Here is a 14,321-nt window from a genome sequence, read left to right as displayed (position 1 = left end):
GTTATGATACTTGAAATTAGAATCAATATTATATAAATTTAATAATTGAAATTATAACTTTACATTCTATAGTTATACATATTAATATAATAGATAATTTTAATATTATTTTATATTATTATAATCAGATATTTATTAATAAAATATTAAAATTAAAATTATAATAAAAATAAATCTATAGGATATATTGGTCGGCAATGTCTATACAGCCACGAAAATGCACTTCCCTTGCATTGCTTTTTCTAACTTTTTAAAAACATTCTCGGGGGCACATCGCTAAAAAGGAGGACATTACAACGTTGCAAATTTGTTCGGTATATAGAGATACTTCTAGAATGGCATAAAATAATTAAACCCCAAAAGACTCTGTTTCTGTCTGTGTTAAAGCTCCGTCATAAACCCTAAGGTTTAAGCGTGTTCACCATGGCTGCAAGGATTCTGAAACTTAGGAGCGGAATAACCGGTGTTGTACAGTCACAATTATGGGCACTACTACAGGAAAGCAACAGGACATACGCATGGAGAGGGATGGCAACTTCGACCACTTCAAGGCAGCAACACGCTGAAGCTATAATGCCGGCTCCCGGTGCCGATCCTCGAGTTCCTGCTACTGTTCTCACTGGCTTCCTTGGCTCGGGCAAGGTTTGTTTGCAGACACCTTTCACTTGTTGCAGTTTTATTGTACACAACTTCGATACTTGGTTTCATTTTCCTTCTTATTTGTGTTTAATACATCAATCCCTAGGAATTCAGCAAATGATCAGAGCCAGAATAGGAATATCAACCACTCAAATCTTGGTGGGGTTGGGGGAAGAGAGAGATAGATGTGGAAACAATGTATTGTCAAAAAATAGCTTACCAATAGAACAATCCAGAATCTAAAGCGAGGTCTTGGTGACAGTCACAGTATATTATACGGTAAGGGCTTATGTGGGCCGGTGTTTGAATCTAGTTCTGTTGGATAGTAAACATCTCTTCTCAATCAGCAGGCAATCCTACTCTGGCAAAATTTCATTATACATTAAAATTAAGCGCGCAAATGGGAAAAGCGGCACAAGAAATTCAGTCCGAGATTAATCTTTTCAGGACAAAATTGTCCGTGGTTGCTATCAAAGTGGAAGTACTTGAGTTTGTTATCCAGTTTGCAAATTTTTATGGGTTATTAAATCATACTTGATTTTGTTGTTATGATCTCAAAACAATTTCAACATGCAGTTAGTTTTTACAGAAGTGCAAAGTTACGTCGATTATAATCATTTGATAATCAATAATAGTTGCATAAAATTCTTTCGAGAATTGTCACCTGCATCCTTTTTTGTCGTATCGGTAATGCCAGCATAATGTAGTGCATGCTACTGACATGGAAGTAATTTTTTTGCCATTTTGACCGGTGTGGGAGGGTTCTGCTGAAGGACTGAGAATTAAGTCAGTTTAAAGCCATACTCCTGCAATCCATTGAATTTGCAACCATCTCCCAATATCTAAGTTAAAGCCTGTGTGCCCTAGCATGGAGTTCAATGGTGTCACCGTAACTTGTTTTAAATTCTTTTTTGTATTTGATTTGGCGGGCGATATGCCAAGGGAAATTCGTAGATTACAGAATGACTATATTTAGGCCAACCTTGGTATATCTAGAATTGCAACTGGGAAGTCAACTGTAGTATTGCAGTTTCTGCAATTGGTATTCCATGGCTTTCACTGAACAGAGATTTCGATATGTAACCAAAAGACCTTAAGTTTTGTTGCTAAAAATGCTTTCGCATGGTCTTTGTCAATATACTGTCAAATACAGCCTTCAACTGTCCTAAATCAGCTATCGTTCCATAAATTTTCTTAAAAGTAATTGAAGCATTCTTCAGGTGCTGTTTATTAGGTAACCATTCTCCTAATTGAATAATGCTCTAAGGAAACATTTTACATTTCCAATTCAATCTCTTTTAAGAAAACACTGTTTTTGTGAATCACAGAATCTCTTTGATCAGATATCAAGGGCTGTTAATTCTTCAATATTTCACATGGACTCCTGAATATGCAAGGATAAAATTACATATGAACTTGGACTATAGGTTGTTTCCGTTCTGCCTTGAATTTCATTGAACATTAAGATCTTTGTTTCACATGTGGATAAATATGAAAAAATTCCAAAAACAATTATTTTCTTAGGTACTGAAATCCTCACTTCATGGAAAAAGAAGCTAATTCAAATGCATGCAAAAAAGCTATGCATGACAACATAAACATCTATTTAAATTATAATTTCTCAACTTCAATACACACACACACACGTGTGTGTGTGTGTGTGTGTGTGTGTACATATGTGTATATATACATGTATTTATGTGTGTATAGATGTATATTACACACACACACACACGCACACATATATATGCAACAAAAAAATAATGAAAACATTTTGATGCACTAGATTTTGTAAGTTCATAGACTTGATTTCTAGGCTTGGCTGAGTTTGCATGTTATGTCAAAATTATTTAAAATGAGCATTACCATGAGGAGTTAAGACTCTAGGTTGCTTTTTATATTGGCTCTATGGGAAGTACTTGAAAAAATTGGGAACATGGATAAACATAAACAATTGTATTAGCTTGTTTAGGAATTAATCCTAGATTTATTTACAACTATTTGCAACTTATATAAACAGTTCCAAATAGAACAATTTGCACAACAAAAATCATATCCTTTGAACTAAGATCTTACTTAAACTAGAAAAGATTAAGGATGATGCTAGTGAAGTGCAATTTTATTTACATTTGATTTAACTTGGTTTTAATAATAGAATTCTTTTTGATGTTGATGTGGAGCTAGGTCAGCCGATCCCTTCGAGGGCCAACCTAGTACACCTAATGGCTTATTGGCCGTAGCCACTTTATCATTTCAATCCTTAATTGAATATGGCTTATTGGTTGTAGCCACTTTGTCATTTCAATCCTTAATTGAATATGGCCCTATTTGGGTGATTCGTGTTAACTTTTGATTATTACATAGGCAAGACCTATATGAATATAACTTGTAATTAGTAGGTATAATCCTATACTTGGCACCATATGTACAAGGTCAATTGGAGATCTATTTAGAGGTGTTGATTCATAGAGGCAAGGCCATCCTTGCATTAATAGAAAATGAATTATGCGATGTACAAAATATGTAGTGTGCTCGAGGGTGAAATTAAGAACTTATCATCTATAGTTGTGAAGGCAACAAATCAGATGGTTTGCTTGTGTTTAGTGAGCACTACCATAAAATTTGTTTGAGCGGGTCTAGTAAAGATCCTCAATCAGAGTAAGAAAATTGGAATTCAAGAGATTCAAGAAATGAGGGACTCTTATAAGAATGTGTAGCCGAAGTGCCTTAAAGAATGTGTCGGTGTTCAATTTTTTCACTCTTTCCCTGCACTAGAATTTTGTGATGTTGAAAGATCTTTGGTGAATTGTGAGAAAATGTACGCAATAAAGAGATGCTTCCAGGATGGATTGAGAAGCAAGATGGTGATGAGAGATTTCATGCAAAGTCCTGTAGGCTATAAAAATGAACATGAGGACGTTGCTTATAGCTATCGGACTGAATTGGTGGTACATAACTGTTAAGTAACATGGATCGATTTTTGCAAATGTAATTATATTACCATTGTTATAGATATGTTCCAAATGCAGGTCCAATCTCTTATAAATATAAGAGTAGGAGACATGTCTTATGAAGAGACATGTCTTTATGATTAATCACTATTAGTTTATATATATTAACAATATAACATATGTATTATATATATTATATATGTATAATATTATATATATATATAATATAGTATATAATATATATAATATATTTATAATATTATATATATGATATATTATGTCAACATTGTATCTTACAATTAAAGCAATCCGATTGTAGCTATAATCTTAACACTCCCTCTTAGCTAGGGTGGATTTGTTATGGAACACATTATGCTCTCAAGCATATGAAGATATATAATATCAATGTGATATTCCTGGAATGACATATTTAAGGATATCAACATAAATCCATCAACACGTGCACACACACACACACACACATATATATTAACATATATTACATATGGAATTTGAACAATTAAAGCAATTATAATAAAAGATTTGAACGCCACCTTAAGTGTGGTCTATGTTAGATTTAAGTTATGTTGTCTGGCAAGAACTGGTTCGAAGAACCATAACAAATTGATTTTCATGGTATTCGGCAAAATCCAGTCCGAAGAACTGTGATAACACTTGCTCCAACACATTTTGGTGTTAGGAGATAGGTCAACTATTGATAAAGTCGTCACCTTACAATAGTTACCTCTTGGTTGATATGTTCATTATCATGACTTCCAACACTCTAGGACAACTTAATGAAGTTTGTCATGATAACAAGTCTATCATTTATAAGATCGTCACCTTACAATGGTTACCTTCTGTTTATATGTGTCAATGAAAGATCGTCACCTTTCATTACATATCATATGTGAAATGGTAACCACCATTAACCTATTAGAATAATCTTTAATGCTCACTATTGTAGCTTATTGTAAATATTAGAATGTTTCTAATATTTAGGTGTAGTCTAGAATAGAATGTTTCTATTCTATTCGAATCTCCTTTTGTATATATTGATCGTTTTGATCTCTGTTTAATCAATCAAATATTCTGTCATTTACATTTGTAACATGGTACCAGAGCAAAACCTAGTCTCTTTGAAAAATCTTTAATGTCTCTTTGAAATTACTGGTTCAAGATTTTCAAATGATTTGCCCAGTGTGTTCAAATTTGCATTTTTCCTCTAAACCCGTCTAGGGTTTCTGACATATTTTCTCCTGCAAATTGCGACCTTTTTCATGGTGACTTCTGCAATGTGGGTCTGTTTTTCAGCTGTGGAAACCCGTGTTTATTGACATGGGTCTGTATTCTCCAACGTTGGAAACCCATGGTTTCTTTCTGCTCGTGTTTTCTGCTCCATGCTTGCGATTTCTTGCATCTACAGTGCCGTTTTTTTTGCAGACTTCACTTGTAAATCCGCACAACATTGGGAGACTTAACATCATTTTTTTGGTGTTTGTTCTTGTCCACAGTGATAAATGACTGTCTTAGTGGTGGTACAACTGCCATCAACTATCATTTTTTGAAGAAAACTGTCATTTTCTACATTTTTCTTCATTAATGGCCGCCGACTAGGGTTTTCTTCAAAAACCCTAGTTTTTGAACTCGAAATTTTTTTTTGATCACATATCCTTGGTGGGTTTTTTCGTGATCTCAAATGGGTCTTCATCAGTTTTTTGTGGGTGCCTTGTTTTCGTGCCTCAATTTTCGAGCCAGTAGATCTAGATTCCGACAACATTTTATTTTTGGGTTTTTCGAGCTCTTCTCTGGGTACTCCATTTTTTTTGGGTCTTTCATTTCCTCACCTCGAAGTTTGTGCCATTTGAGATATTCACATATTATGCGCATCTGTATCGGCAGCATCAGAAGTTAGACTCAATTCAACAGCAAGCCAATGCTGCCCAACACTCAGAGCAGAAAGAATCTATCATGCCTTTATGGCCAGCATATCTGCAAATCATGTGAAATCTTCTACCTTGTACATCGATTCCGGTGATTGGTTTGTTGAATTCACTCCCTATTCTGATTCAGTAATCTTTGGAGGCGGTGAACAATACAATATTGTCGGCAAGGGCAATGTTCAGATTCAGTCTGGAGGAAGAAAACTCATGTTCCTCAATGTATGTTATGTTCTTGGCATGAAATATAATCTTCTATCTGTTAGTCAGATTATGAAGCACTCTCCTCAATTGGATGTCGTTTTCAGTGGAAATAAGTGTTTGATTATTGATCATGCTTCTTGCACTACCCTTGTTGTAGGTCTTGAGGATCATGTTATTTATAGGCTTGTAGATTTAGGAGATTCCCTTGAGCATGCCTTCATCGCCGAATCATCTGCTCTCAGTAGCCTCTAGCATCAGCAATACGGTCATTTGAACATTCAATATCTAGCACAACTTGCTCGGGATAATTTAGTCCATGGCCTACCTAATATCCAGACCTAGAACCATCGCGTTTGCAGAGCTTGCCAAGCAAGGAAGCAACATAGGACTCCATTTAAGAATGGCGAATCATGGCGGGCATCTAGAGTGCTCCAGCTGGTCCACGCTGATGTATGTTATCCTATGAATACTTCTTCTGTTACTGGGAACAAGTACTTCTTACTCTTTGTGGATGATTTCAGTCGCAAAATGTGGATATATTTTCTTAAGCAAAAATTAGATGCATTTCCTGTATTTCAGCAGTTCAAAGCTCTAGTAGAAAAAGAGTCTGGTTTCTCCATCCGTACTCTTAGGACTGATAATGGGGGGAATTTTGTTCTTCTGCTTTCTCTGCTTTCTGTACTACTCATGGCATTAGACGTCAGTTCACCACACCTCACACCCCTCAGTAAAACGGTGTTGTAGAGTGTCGAAGCCGTACCATAACAGAAATGGCTAGGGCTATGCTAGAACATAGAAATGTTCTGAGAAAATATTGGGCAGAAGCAATATCCACATCTATCTACCTTCTTAACTGGTCACCCACCCTTGCGATTAATCATAAGACTCTTGAGGAAGCCTGGTCTGGTCGCAAACCTAGGATCAACCATTTGAAATTTTTTGGCTCTCTGGCATATGTATGGATTCTTGATGCCAAACGCACTAAGTTGGATTCCAAAAGCCAAAAACTTATGTTTATAGGATACAGTCACACACATAAGGCTTACAGATTGATTGATGTAAATACTGATCATTTAATCTTCAGTCGTAATGTTGTGTTTGACAAGGAACTCGGACCATTTCCGCTCTCTGACTCCCCACTGCATTCCGAGATTCAGTCTTCAGCAATCTTTGACTTGGTTCTTCTATTTTACATGAGTCATCTGATGCTACTGATACACCACCTCAGCCACTTCCTGATAATACAGCTCCTGCTCTTGCTCCTCATCTAGCTATTCCAACAACATTTGATATTGGCTCCTCGACTCTTTGGCCAAAATGGTGGGCTCAAATGATTAGTGATCTTCATCCTGATGAACTCATTGAGGGTAGAACTTCCAGAAACAAGAGCATTCAGCACAACACAGTTAATATAGCTCTTATGGCCAACATCCATAGTATCCCTGAGCCCCAAACATATGCAGAGGCCAAAGGAATTCCAGAATGGGAACAGGCAATGGATGTTGAGCTTCAGAGTCTTCAAAAGAACCACACCTGGGTTCTTTCAGATCTCCCTCTTGGGAAGAAACCCATTAGCTGTAAATGGGTCTATAAGGTCAAGTACCATGCAGATGGTACTTTGGACAAATACAAAGCTAAACTTGTTGCTCGAGGATTCATCCAGCGCTAAGGCATTGGCTATGAGGAGACATTTGCTCCGACAGCCAAGATGAGCACTATTCGCTTTCTTCTTGCCATTGCAGCTTAGTATGGTTGGAAAGTTCATCAGATGGATGTGAAGCGTGCTTTTCTCAATGGTGAATTACAGGAAGAAGTCTACATGACGTAGCCCCCAGGTTTTAAGGTTGCCGGTTCAGAACCAAAAGTATGTAGACTCCAGAAGGCCATCTATGGTCTTAAATAGGCTCCTAGGGCTTGGTACATAAAGATTGATTAGTACTTGGTTAATCGGGGATTTCAGCGCAGCCCGTTAGATAGTAATCTGTATATTAAACACTCTGGTAATGATATTCTTTTTCTTCTTGTCTATGTGGATGATCTGATCATTATTGGGAGTTCAGAACATTTGATTTCAGATATCAAATAGGATCTATGCAGAACTTTTGATATGACCGATCTTGGATTGCTTCATTATTGTTTAGGTATTGAGGTTTGGTAGACTAACAACAGTATTTTTTTGTCTCAGTCCAAGTATGCCAGAAATTTGCTTGACAGGTTTCGAATGCAGGATTGCAAACCTGCCTCCACTCCTATGGAGACTGGTCTGAAATTGTCCGCACAATTTGATTCTCGTCCTGTAGATGAAACACTCTTTAGGCAGCTAGTAGGTAGTCTCATCTACCTTACTACTACTAGACCTGATCTCAGTTTTGCAGTCAGCTACATCTCACGGTTCATGACGAACCCCAAGATTGATCATTGGATTGCAGCGAAACGTGTGTTACGCTATGTACATGGTACTTCAGATTATGGTCTTCTGTACATAAGGAGTACTACTCCTCAGCTCAGAGGATTCATCGATTTCGATTGTTCCGGCTTAGTTGATGACAGGAAATCTACTTCTGGTTATGTTTTCAGTATCGGATCTGCAGCAGTTACCTGGACCAGTAAGAAGCAATAGGCACATGCACTCTCCTCTACAGAAGCAAAATATAGAGGAACTGTCAAGGCAACTTGTGAAGCAGTTTGGCTTCGTTAGATGCTTGCAGATATGCATATTTCTCAAGCAGGACCAACTTCTTTATTTTCAGACAATCAGGCAGTACTCGAACTTGCCAAAAATCCAGTGTTTCATGAACGAACCAAGCACATAGAGCTTCATTGCCATTATATCCGACAGTTAGTAGAAGATGGATCTATTCAGTTACTCTATGTTCCTACCTCAGAGCAACCAATAGATATTTTCACAAAACCCCTTGGTCCTGACAAGTTTGTTAAATTCAGGGGATCTATTGGTGTAGTAAATAGATTGAGCATTAAGGTGGGGTATTAGAATAATCTTTAATGCTCACTATTGTAGCTTATTGTAAATATTAGAATGTTTCTAATATTTAGGTGTAGTCTAGAATAGAATGTTTCTATTCTATCCGAATCTCTTTTTGTATATATTAATCGTTTTGATCTCTGTTTAATCAATCAAGTATTCTACCATTTACATTTGTAACAAAGTCAGAGAGTGGTACAAAGGCTTTCACCTCAATTCTATCTCATAGAGAAGATTACATTACAATAAATTTTACTTAGAAATTCTCCTCATAGAGAAGATATCATTTATAAAGGATTACACCTCCAAAATTCTCCCTCTAATCAATGATCCTGGGAAGTTAGGTCCAGTAGTTACTCCCTTGGAGGCTTTCTTCCCCAAGGATTCTTGTGAAACTCACTCTGAATCTGATATCTAATTTTCTAGTGATAATTCATTACTTCCTCATGATATACATAGGAGTAGGCCCATCAAAATCAGATGCAGTCACACACATGTATTTCTAGACTCTCTCTGAGTATCAATCTTCTAAGCTCCTGCGTTGCTTTAGAAGAATTGTCATACTCCCTCGTAATGTAGAAGAATCTCAATCATCAAAGATGTTTGCTTCAAAAGCCTCATTTTATCCATCTTGATCATTAGGGTCTTTGGAGCTACTATCATTAGATTGAGTTTGCACAATATTAGGTAGCATATGTAAAGTACCAACCTTCTTTTCCTATAAGAATATCCTCAACATAAAGGAAAAGATCAAGGCAAATAAGTCTTTATGATACACATAAAAAATTAAAGAGAATACAGTGATTAGATTAATGTGATACTAAAAAATAAGAAATTCTTATTTGTACATTAGCATCCTTGATACAAGTTGCCCCAATTAGGATCCATATTGAACAAATCCGAAACTATCTTCATATAAGCATTTGTCAACCAGTGGGAATGAAACATTGGTTATTATTCCCCCCCCAATGTAAAATTTTGACTTATTCCATTTTATGGAGTTTTCAGTCACTATTTAATCCCATGACTACTCACATAAAGATTATGAGGCCTTCATAGGCCATTTTATTGACCATCACTTAGACCATCAGTTTTCTAAATGTAGAGATTGTCTCCCCTCTCCAAGCTACACAAGGAGGGATAGTTTGATACTAGTAAATTTGGTTTTAACCCCAAGTTAAATAATTTGGAGTGTGTATCTTATTTCAAACCTTTTGTGTTATTCTGGCCAGCAGGATGTGCAAAGGGAGAAGCTAGAACAGGAATCGGTAATTTCTAACTCACCAAAGGATACTAAGCAGCAAGTCTCTAGTTATGCATTGGAAAGCAATAGAACATATGAAATCAATTTAGAGAAGCCAGCAGAAGAGTTGGCACTAATAGTTAGGTCTCAATTGTATGATGATAAGCTGATCAGGAAATGTTATTTTAGTCCTTGTTTTGGGACCAAGATTTAATTGCTTGGACTTAGACAAGCTCCTCCTTGGCAACATCATATGCTTCTGATCATAGATCAAATAATAGTAATATTGAAAATAATAATATAAAAAATGAATAGCACATATATAGATCTTGTAAATATAAACATCATAAATTATAATAACATAACTATTCATTTTATACATTCAATAATAATATCATCTTTCCTCCCCTTCATATAAAGAGGAAATAAAATAATAAAATAACAAAATTGACATAGAAAAATAAAAAAAATTCATACCTTAATCTTACCTCTTTACACTCCCACATATCTTTATTTTGTTATCTTCTTAAATTTTCTTTACTCTTCTCCACTTTAGCTGACTTTTATCCTCCTTGATAGAAACATCTAATAAGTGTTATCATTCTCAATTCCCGTTGTTGCCTCATATTCCATTATGGATGTTGCATTTCACCCAAATATTGCTCACTTGTTTCTGTATATGAGGTTCATTATCTAGCAATTTTTTTTTAATCTTCCCTTCAAACTATATGCTGCTTGTTTGATTTGCATATTGATGGGGATTCTTCTCCCGTTCAATATTTCATTCCATCCTGTGACCATTATTTTCTATTATGCATTCAAACTGGTACGTGTTTATGGGATGAATCACTAAGCATGTTTGCTTTTTTATATGATATAATTGTTGGTCATTATGTCTTCCATTTTGTACCCATTGTAACATGATTGTCTCCCACTTTGGAGTTATCCACGTCGATATACTTGTACAGTGGAATGGTTTTCTCACTACCTTCAAGGGCCACGATACGATATAAACTATTTTTCTTCTCTCAAGCATTGATGGGTCACATCCATATGCTTTTAGCTATATGATTTTCATTTTCATTTTTTATTCTTATATGATGGTTCGTAACAGACTCCCACATATTATTGGTTTTCTGTATTCTCGATCTTAATGCTATAAAAAGGGCTCTTCCCTTGTTTTCGATCATCTAAAGGATTAACCTACATCAATATCCATGTAGATAAATCTTGCTTTTTAAATTAGATTCATGCCATGTATTTAGGTGCACAATGTGTTTGGCTGGTGAATAAGGGATAGTGCCTTCGTATGCATGACCTGTTGGTTTAATGAAGTAATCTTCCCTTATAAATTGTGGCACTTTAATTCAACACTATGGTGTTCCCATCCATATACTGTCAGTTCTGTTGTAGCTTTCTTTGATGGTTATCGAAAATCTTACTGTTAGAATAAATCAATGCACCAGACCAAGCAACTTCCTTTAATATTCAATAATTTATGGAGCAAAACCCTCTCATTTATAAGACATTCATTATTTATCTGATGATATTGAATAGGTGCATAATTGTAAGTGTCGTTTATGTTCTTAGATGGTGTCTCATTGCATCACCTTTGATTAGAAGAGAGTAGAGATTGCTTACACTTCTGACCTGTAACATTATGGCTTCTCATAGTCATTTTGTTTGCACAACATCCTCGTATTATTTACATTTACTCTCATTTGTCTTGTGATTTCCATAGCCTTCAACAATTACATGTTTTGAGACTTTATATATCTTCGAGACTAGTCTTTTTTCTAGTAATGGTTGGTGTGCAACTTCTGTAATATCCTCATGATGTTTCAGAAGTCCAATGTAATGCCTCGAAAAGATGGTTCAATGAAAATTAAACTTAGACACCATTAATATTATTACCACAAAGTCAATGGATTGAACTTTAGCAATAATAATAGCAAATTTTAACTTTTAGCTTCATAAAAATACTTAAATAGATCATAATGCACATCGCAAGAAATTTGTTTCCAGTCTATTATTTTCATATATCGAGAGTACACCCAATTCTATCTTTGCCTGGTCCAACGCTAAGTTGCAGAAGTTTGTATGTTTGTTCATAGCATTTTCTTGTAGCCAATGAAAATATTTTAGTAGAGACTATACTGTCTAAAGAATGGCTGGGGAAATATTTTTAATCTTAACTGTAGTTCCTATAATAGTTGCCTGTAAATATTCATCTCCCCCATTATAATTTGATTCCTGCTTTCTATGAATTTTTCTTCATATCATTTTTAGTCTCTCTCACATTTGCATCCTAGCTCTGATACCATGTTAAGTAACATGGATTGGTTTTTGCAAATGTAATTATATTACCATTGTTATAGATATGTTCCAAATGCAGATCCCAATCTCTTATAAATATAAGAGGAGACATGGAGACATGTCTCTATGATTAATCACTATTAGTTAATATATATATTAACAATATAACATATGTATTATATATAATATATATGTATAATATTATATATAATATGTAATATATATATAATATTATATATATGATATATTATGTCAACATTTTATCTTCCAATTAAATCAATCCGACTGTAGCTATAATCTTAGCAATAACTTCTTTAAAGAGAAAGAACCTATACAGATTGTCATGGTGATTAGTTTCTTTGAAGAGGAAGAAATGACATTTAAAGGGAGACTATTCAATTGCAGACATTAGATTCAGAGGGAGCTTAAGTGCTAGATGTTGAATGCCAAGTCCTTTGTAGAAGATCAACAAGCTTGTGTAGCAGTGTGACTACAAAAGATCATTGTTGGACAAACATCAGAGACAATTTCCTGGTATTGTGTTGAACAAAGCTATGAGAATGCTGCCTTTGTTAAGAGGGAGTCTCGACTTTTAGATGATCTTTTATGTGATGTTAATGAGTTCTTCTCCACGAGGAAGAAGTTTGAAGTGCAATCCCTTGTTAATGAGTTCTTCTTAGTGAGGGAGAAGCTTAAGGTGTAATCCCTTGTTAATGCGTTCTTCGCGAGGGAGAAGTTTGAGGTGCAATCCCTTGTTAATGAGTTTTCTCCAAGAGGTAGAAGTTCGAGGTGTAATCCATTGTTAATGCATTCTTCTTTGTTTGAGAAGTTTGAGGTGCAACTTTGTAAGCCCTCAATAATGCGTTCTTCTCTGGGAGAAGCTTGAGGTGCAAGCACTCAATAATCCATACTTATCTAGGAAAAGTTTGAGGTGAAAGCCCTTGTTCCACCTTCTATGAGCAGGTATGGTGGATCCACCCTCTACGAGTAGGCATAGTGGAGATGCATTCTTCTTTGGGAGAAGTTCGAGGTGAAAGCCCTCATTCCATCCTCTGTGAGTAGGCATGGCGGAGTTGCATTCTTTTGTGGGAGAAGTCTAAGGTGAAAGCCCTCATTTCACCCTCTACAAGTAGGCATGGTGGAGATGCATTCTTCTTTGGGAGGATTGTAAGGTGAAAGCCTTTGTTCCACCTTCTATGAGCAGGTATGGTGGATCCACCCTCTACGAGTAGGCATAGTGGAGATGCATTCTTCTTTGGGAGAAGTTCGAGGTGAAAGCCCTCATTCCATCCTCTGTGAGTAGGCATGGCGGAGTTGCATTCTTTTGTGGGAGAAGTCTAAGGTGAAAGCCCTCATTTCACCCTCTACAAGTAGGCATGGTGGAGATGCATTCTTCTTTGGGAGGATTGTAAGGTGAAAGCCTTTGTTCCACCTTTTGCGAGTAGGTATGGTGGATCCACCCTTTGCAAGTAGGAATGTTTGATGTCATGGAAGAAATTCCATGATGTAGCACTTTTGTTTATTCACCCTCTAGGAGTAGCCATGGTGAACTCCATCGCATCTTTGCGATGAGCACTTGTGTTTCTATTCATGGAAGTAGCCATGATGGATCCACCGTCTAGGAATAGCCTCAGTGGTTATGTTCACTTGTATTTTCATGTGACTAGCCATTATGGTTGTTACTATGTAACTCAAATATTGAATTGATCCTCCCTAACAAAGAGGGAGTGTTGATGTGTAGCTAGGTCAGTTCCCTTCTTAAGTCGAGTTAGTACACCCAATGGCTGATTGGCATGTTAGCCTTAGCCATGTTGCTAATGAACACTGTCATTTCAATCCTTAATTGAGTTTGATCCTATTTGGGCAATTCATATAACTTGCAATTATGTAATTAGACAAGACCTATAAATATAACTTGTGATTAATAGGTATGACCCTACTCTTGACGCCAAACTATAAGGGCGATTGGAGGTCTATTAAGAGGCATTGATTCATATATATATGCAAGGCCATTCTTGCATCAGTAGAAAATGAATTTTGCAATG

The 14,321-nt window shown here is 36.0% G+C and overlaps 1 protein-coding gene across 1 annotated transcript in view; it reads left to right on the top strand.

Moving 5' to 3' along the window:
* The first annotated feature begins 232 nt into the window (after positions 1 to 232).
* LOC149575383 (uncharacterized) overlaps positions 233 to 14,321 on the top strand; it is a 65,047-nt gene continuing 50,958 nt past the window's right edge. The window contains exon 1 of the mRNA XM_089815141.1: positions 233 to 642. Coding sequence (XP_089671267.1) covers positions 424 to 642 — 219 coding nt within the window. The 5' untranslated portion in view covers positions 233 to 423. The remainder of the gene's footprint in view (positions 643 to 14,321) is intronic.

The sequence above is a fragment of the Cupressus sempervirens genome, chromosome 2 (assembly GCF_028749045.1).
Source record: "Cupressus sempervirens isolate cs-2001-9-10 chromosome 2, ASM2874904v1, whole genome shotgun sequence".
NCBI classification, from domain to species: Eukaryota; Viridiplantae; Streptophyta; class Pinopsida; order Cupressales; family Cupressaceae; genus Cupressus; species Cupressus sempervirens.
The sequence above is the reverse complement of the archived record's forward strand: the minus strand, read 5'-3'. Positions and strand labels throughout refer to the sequence as shown.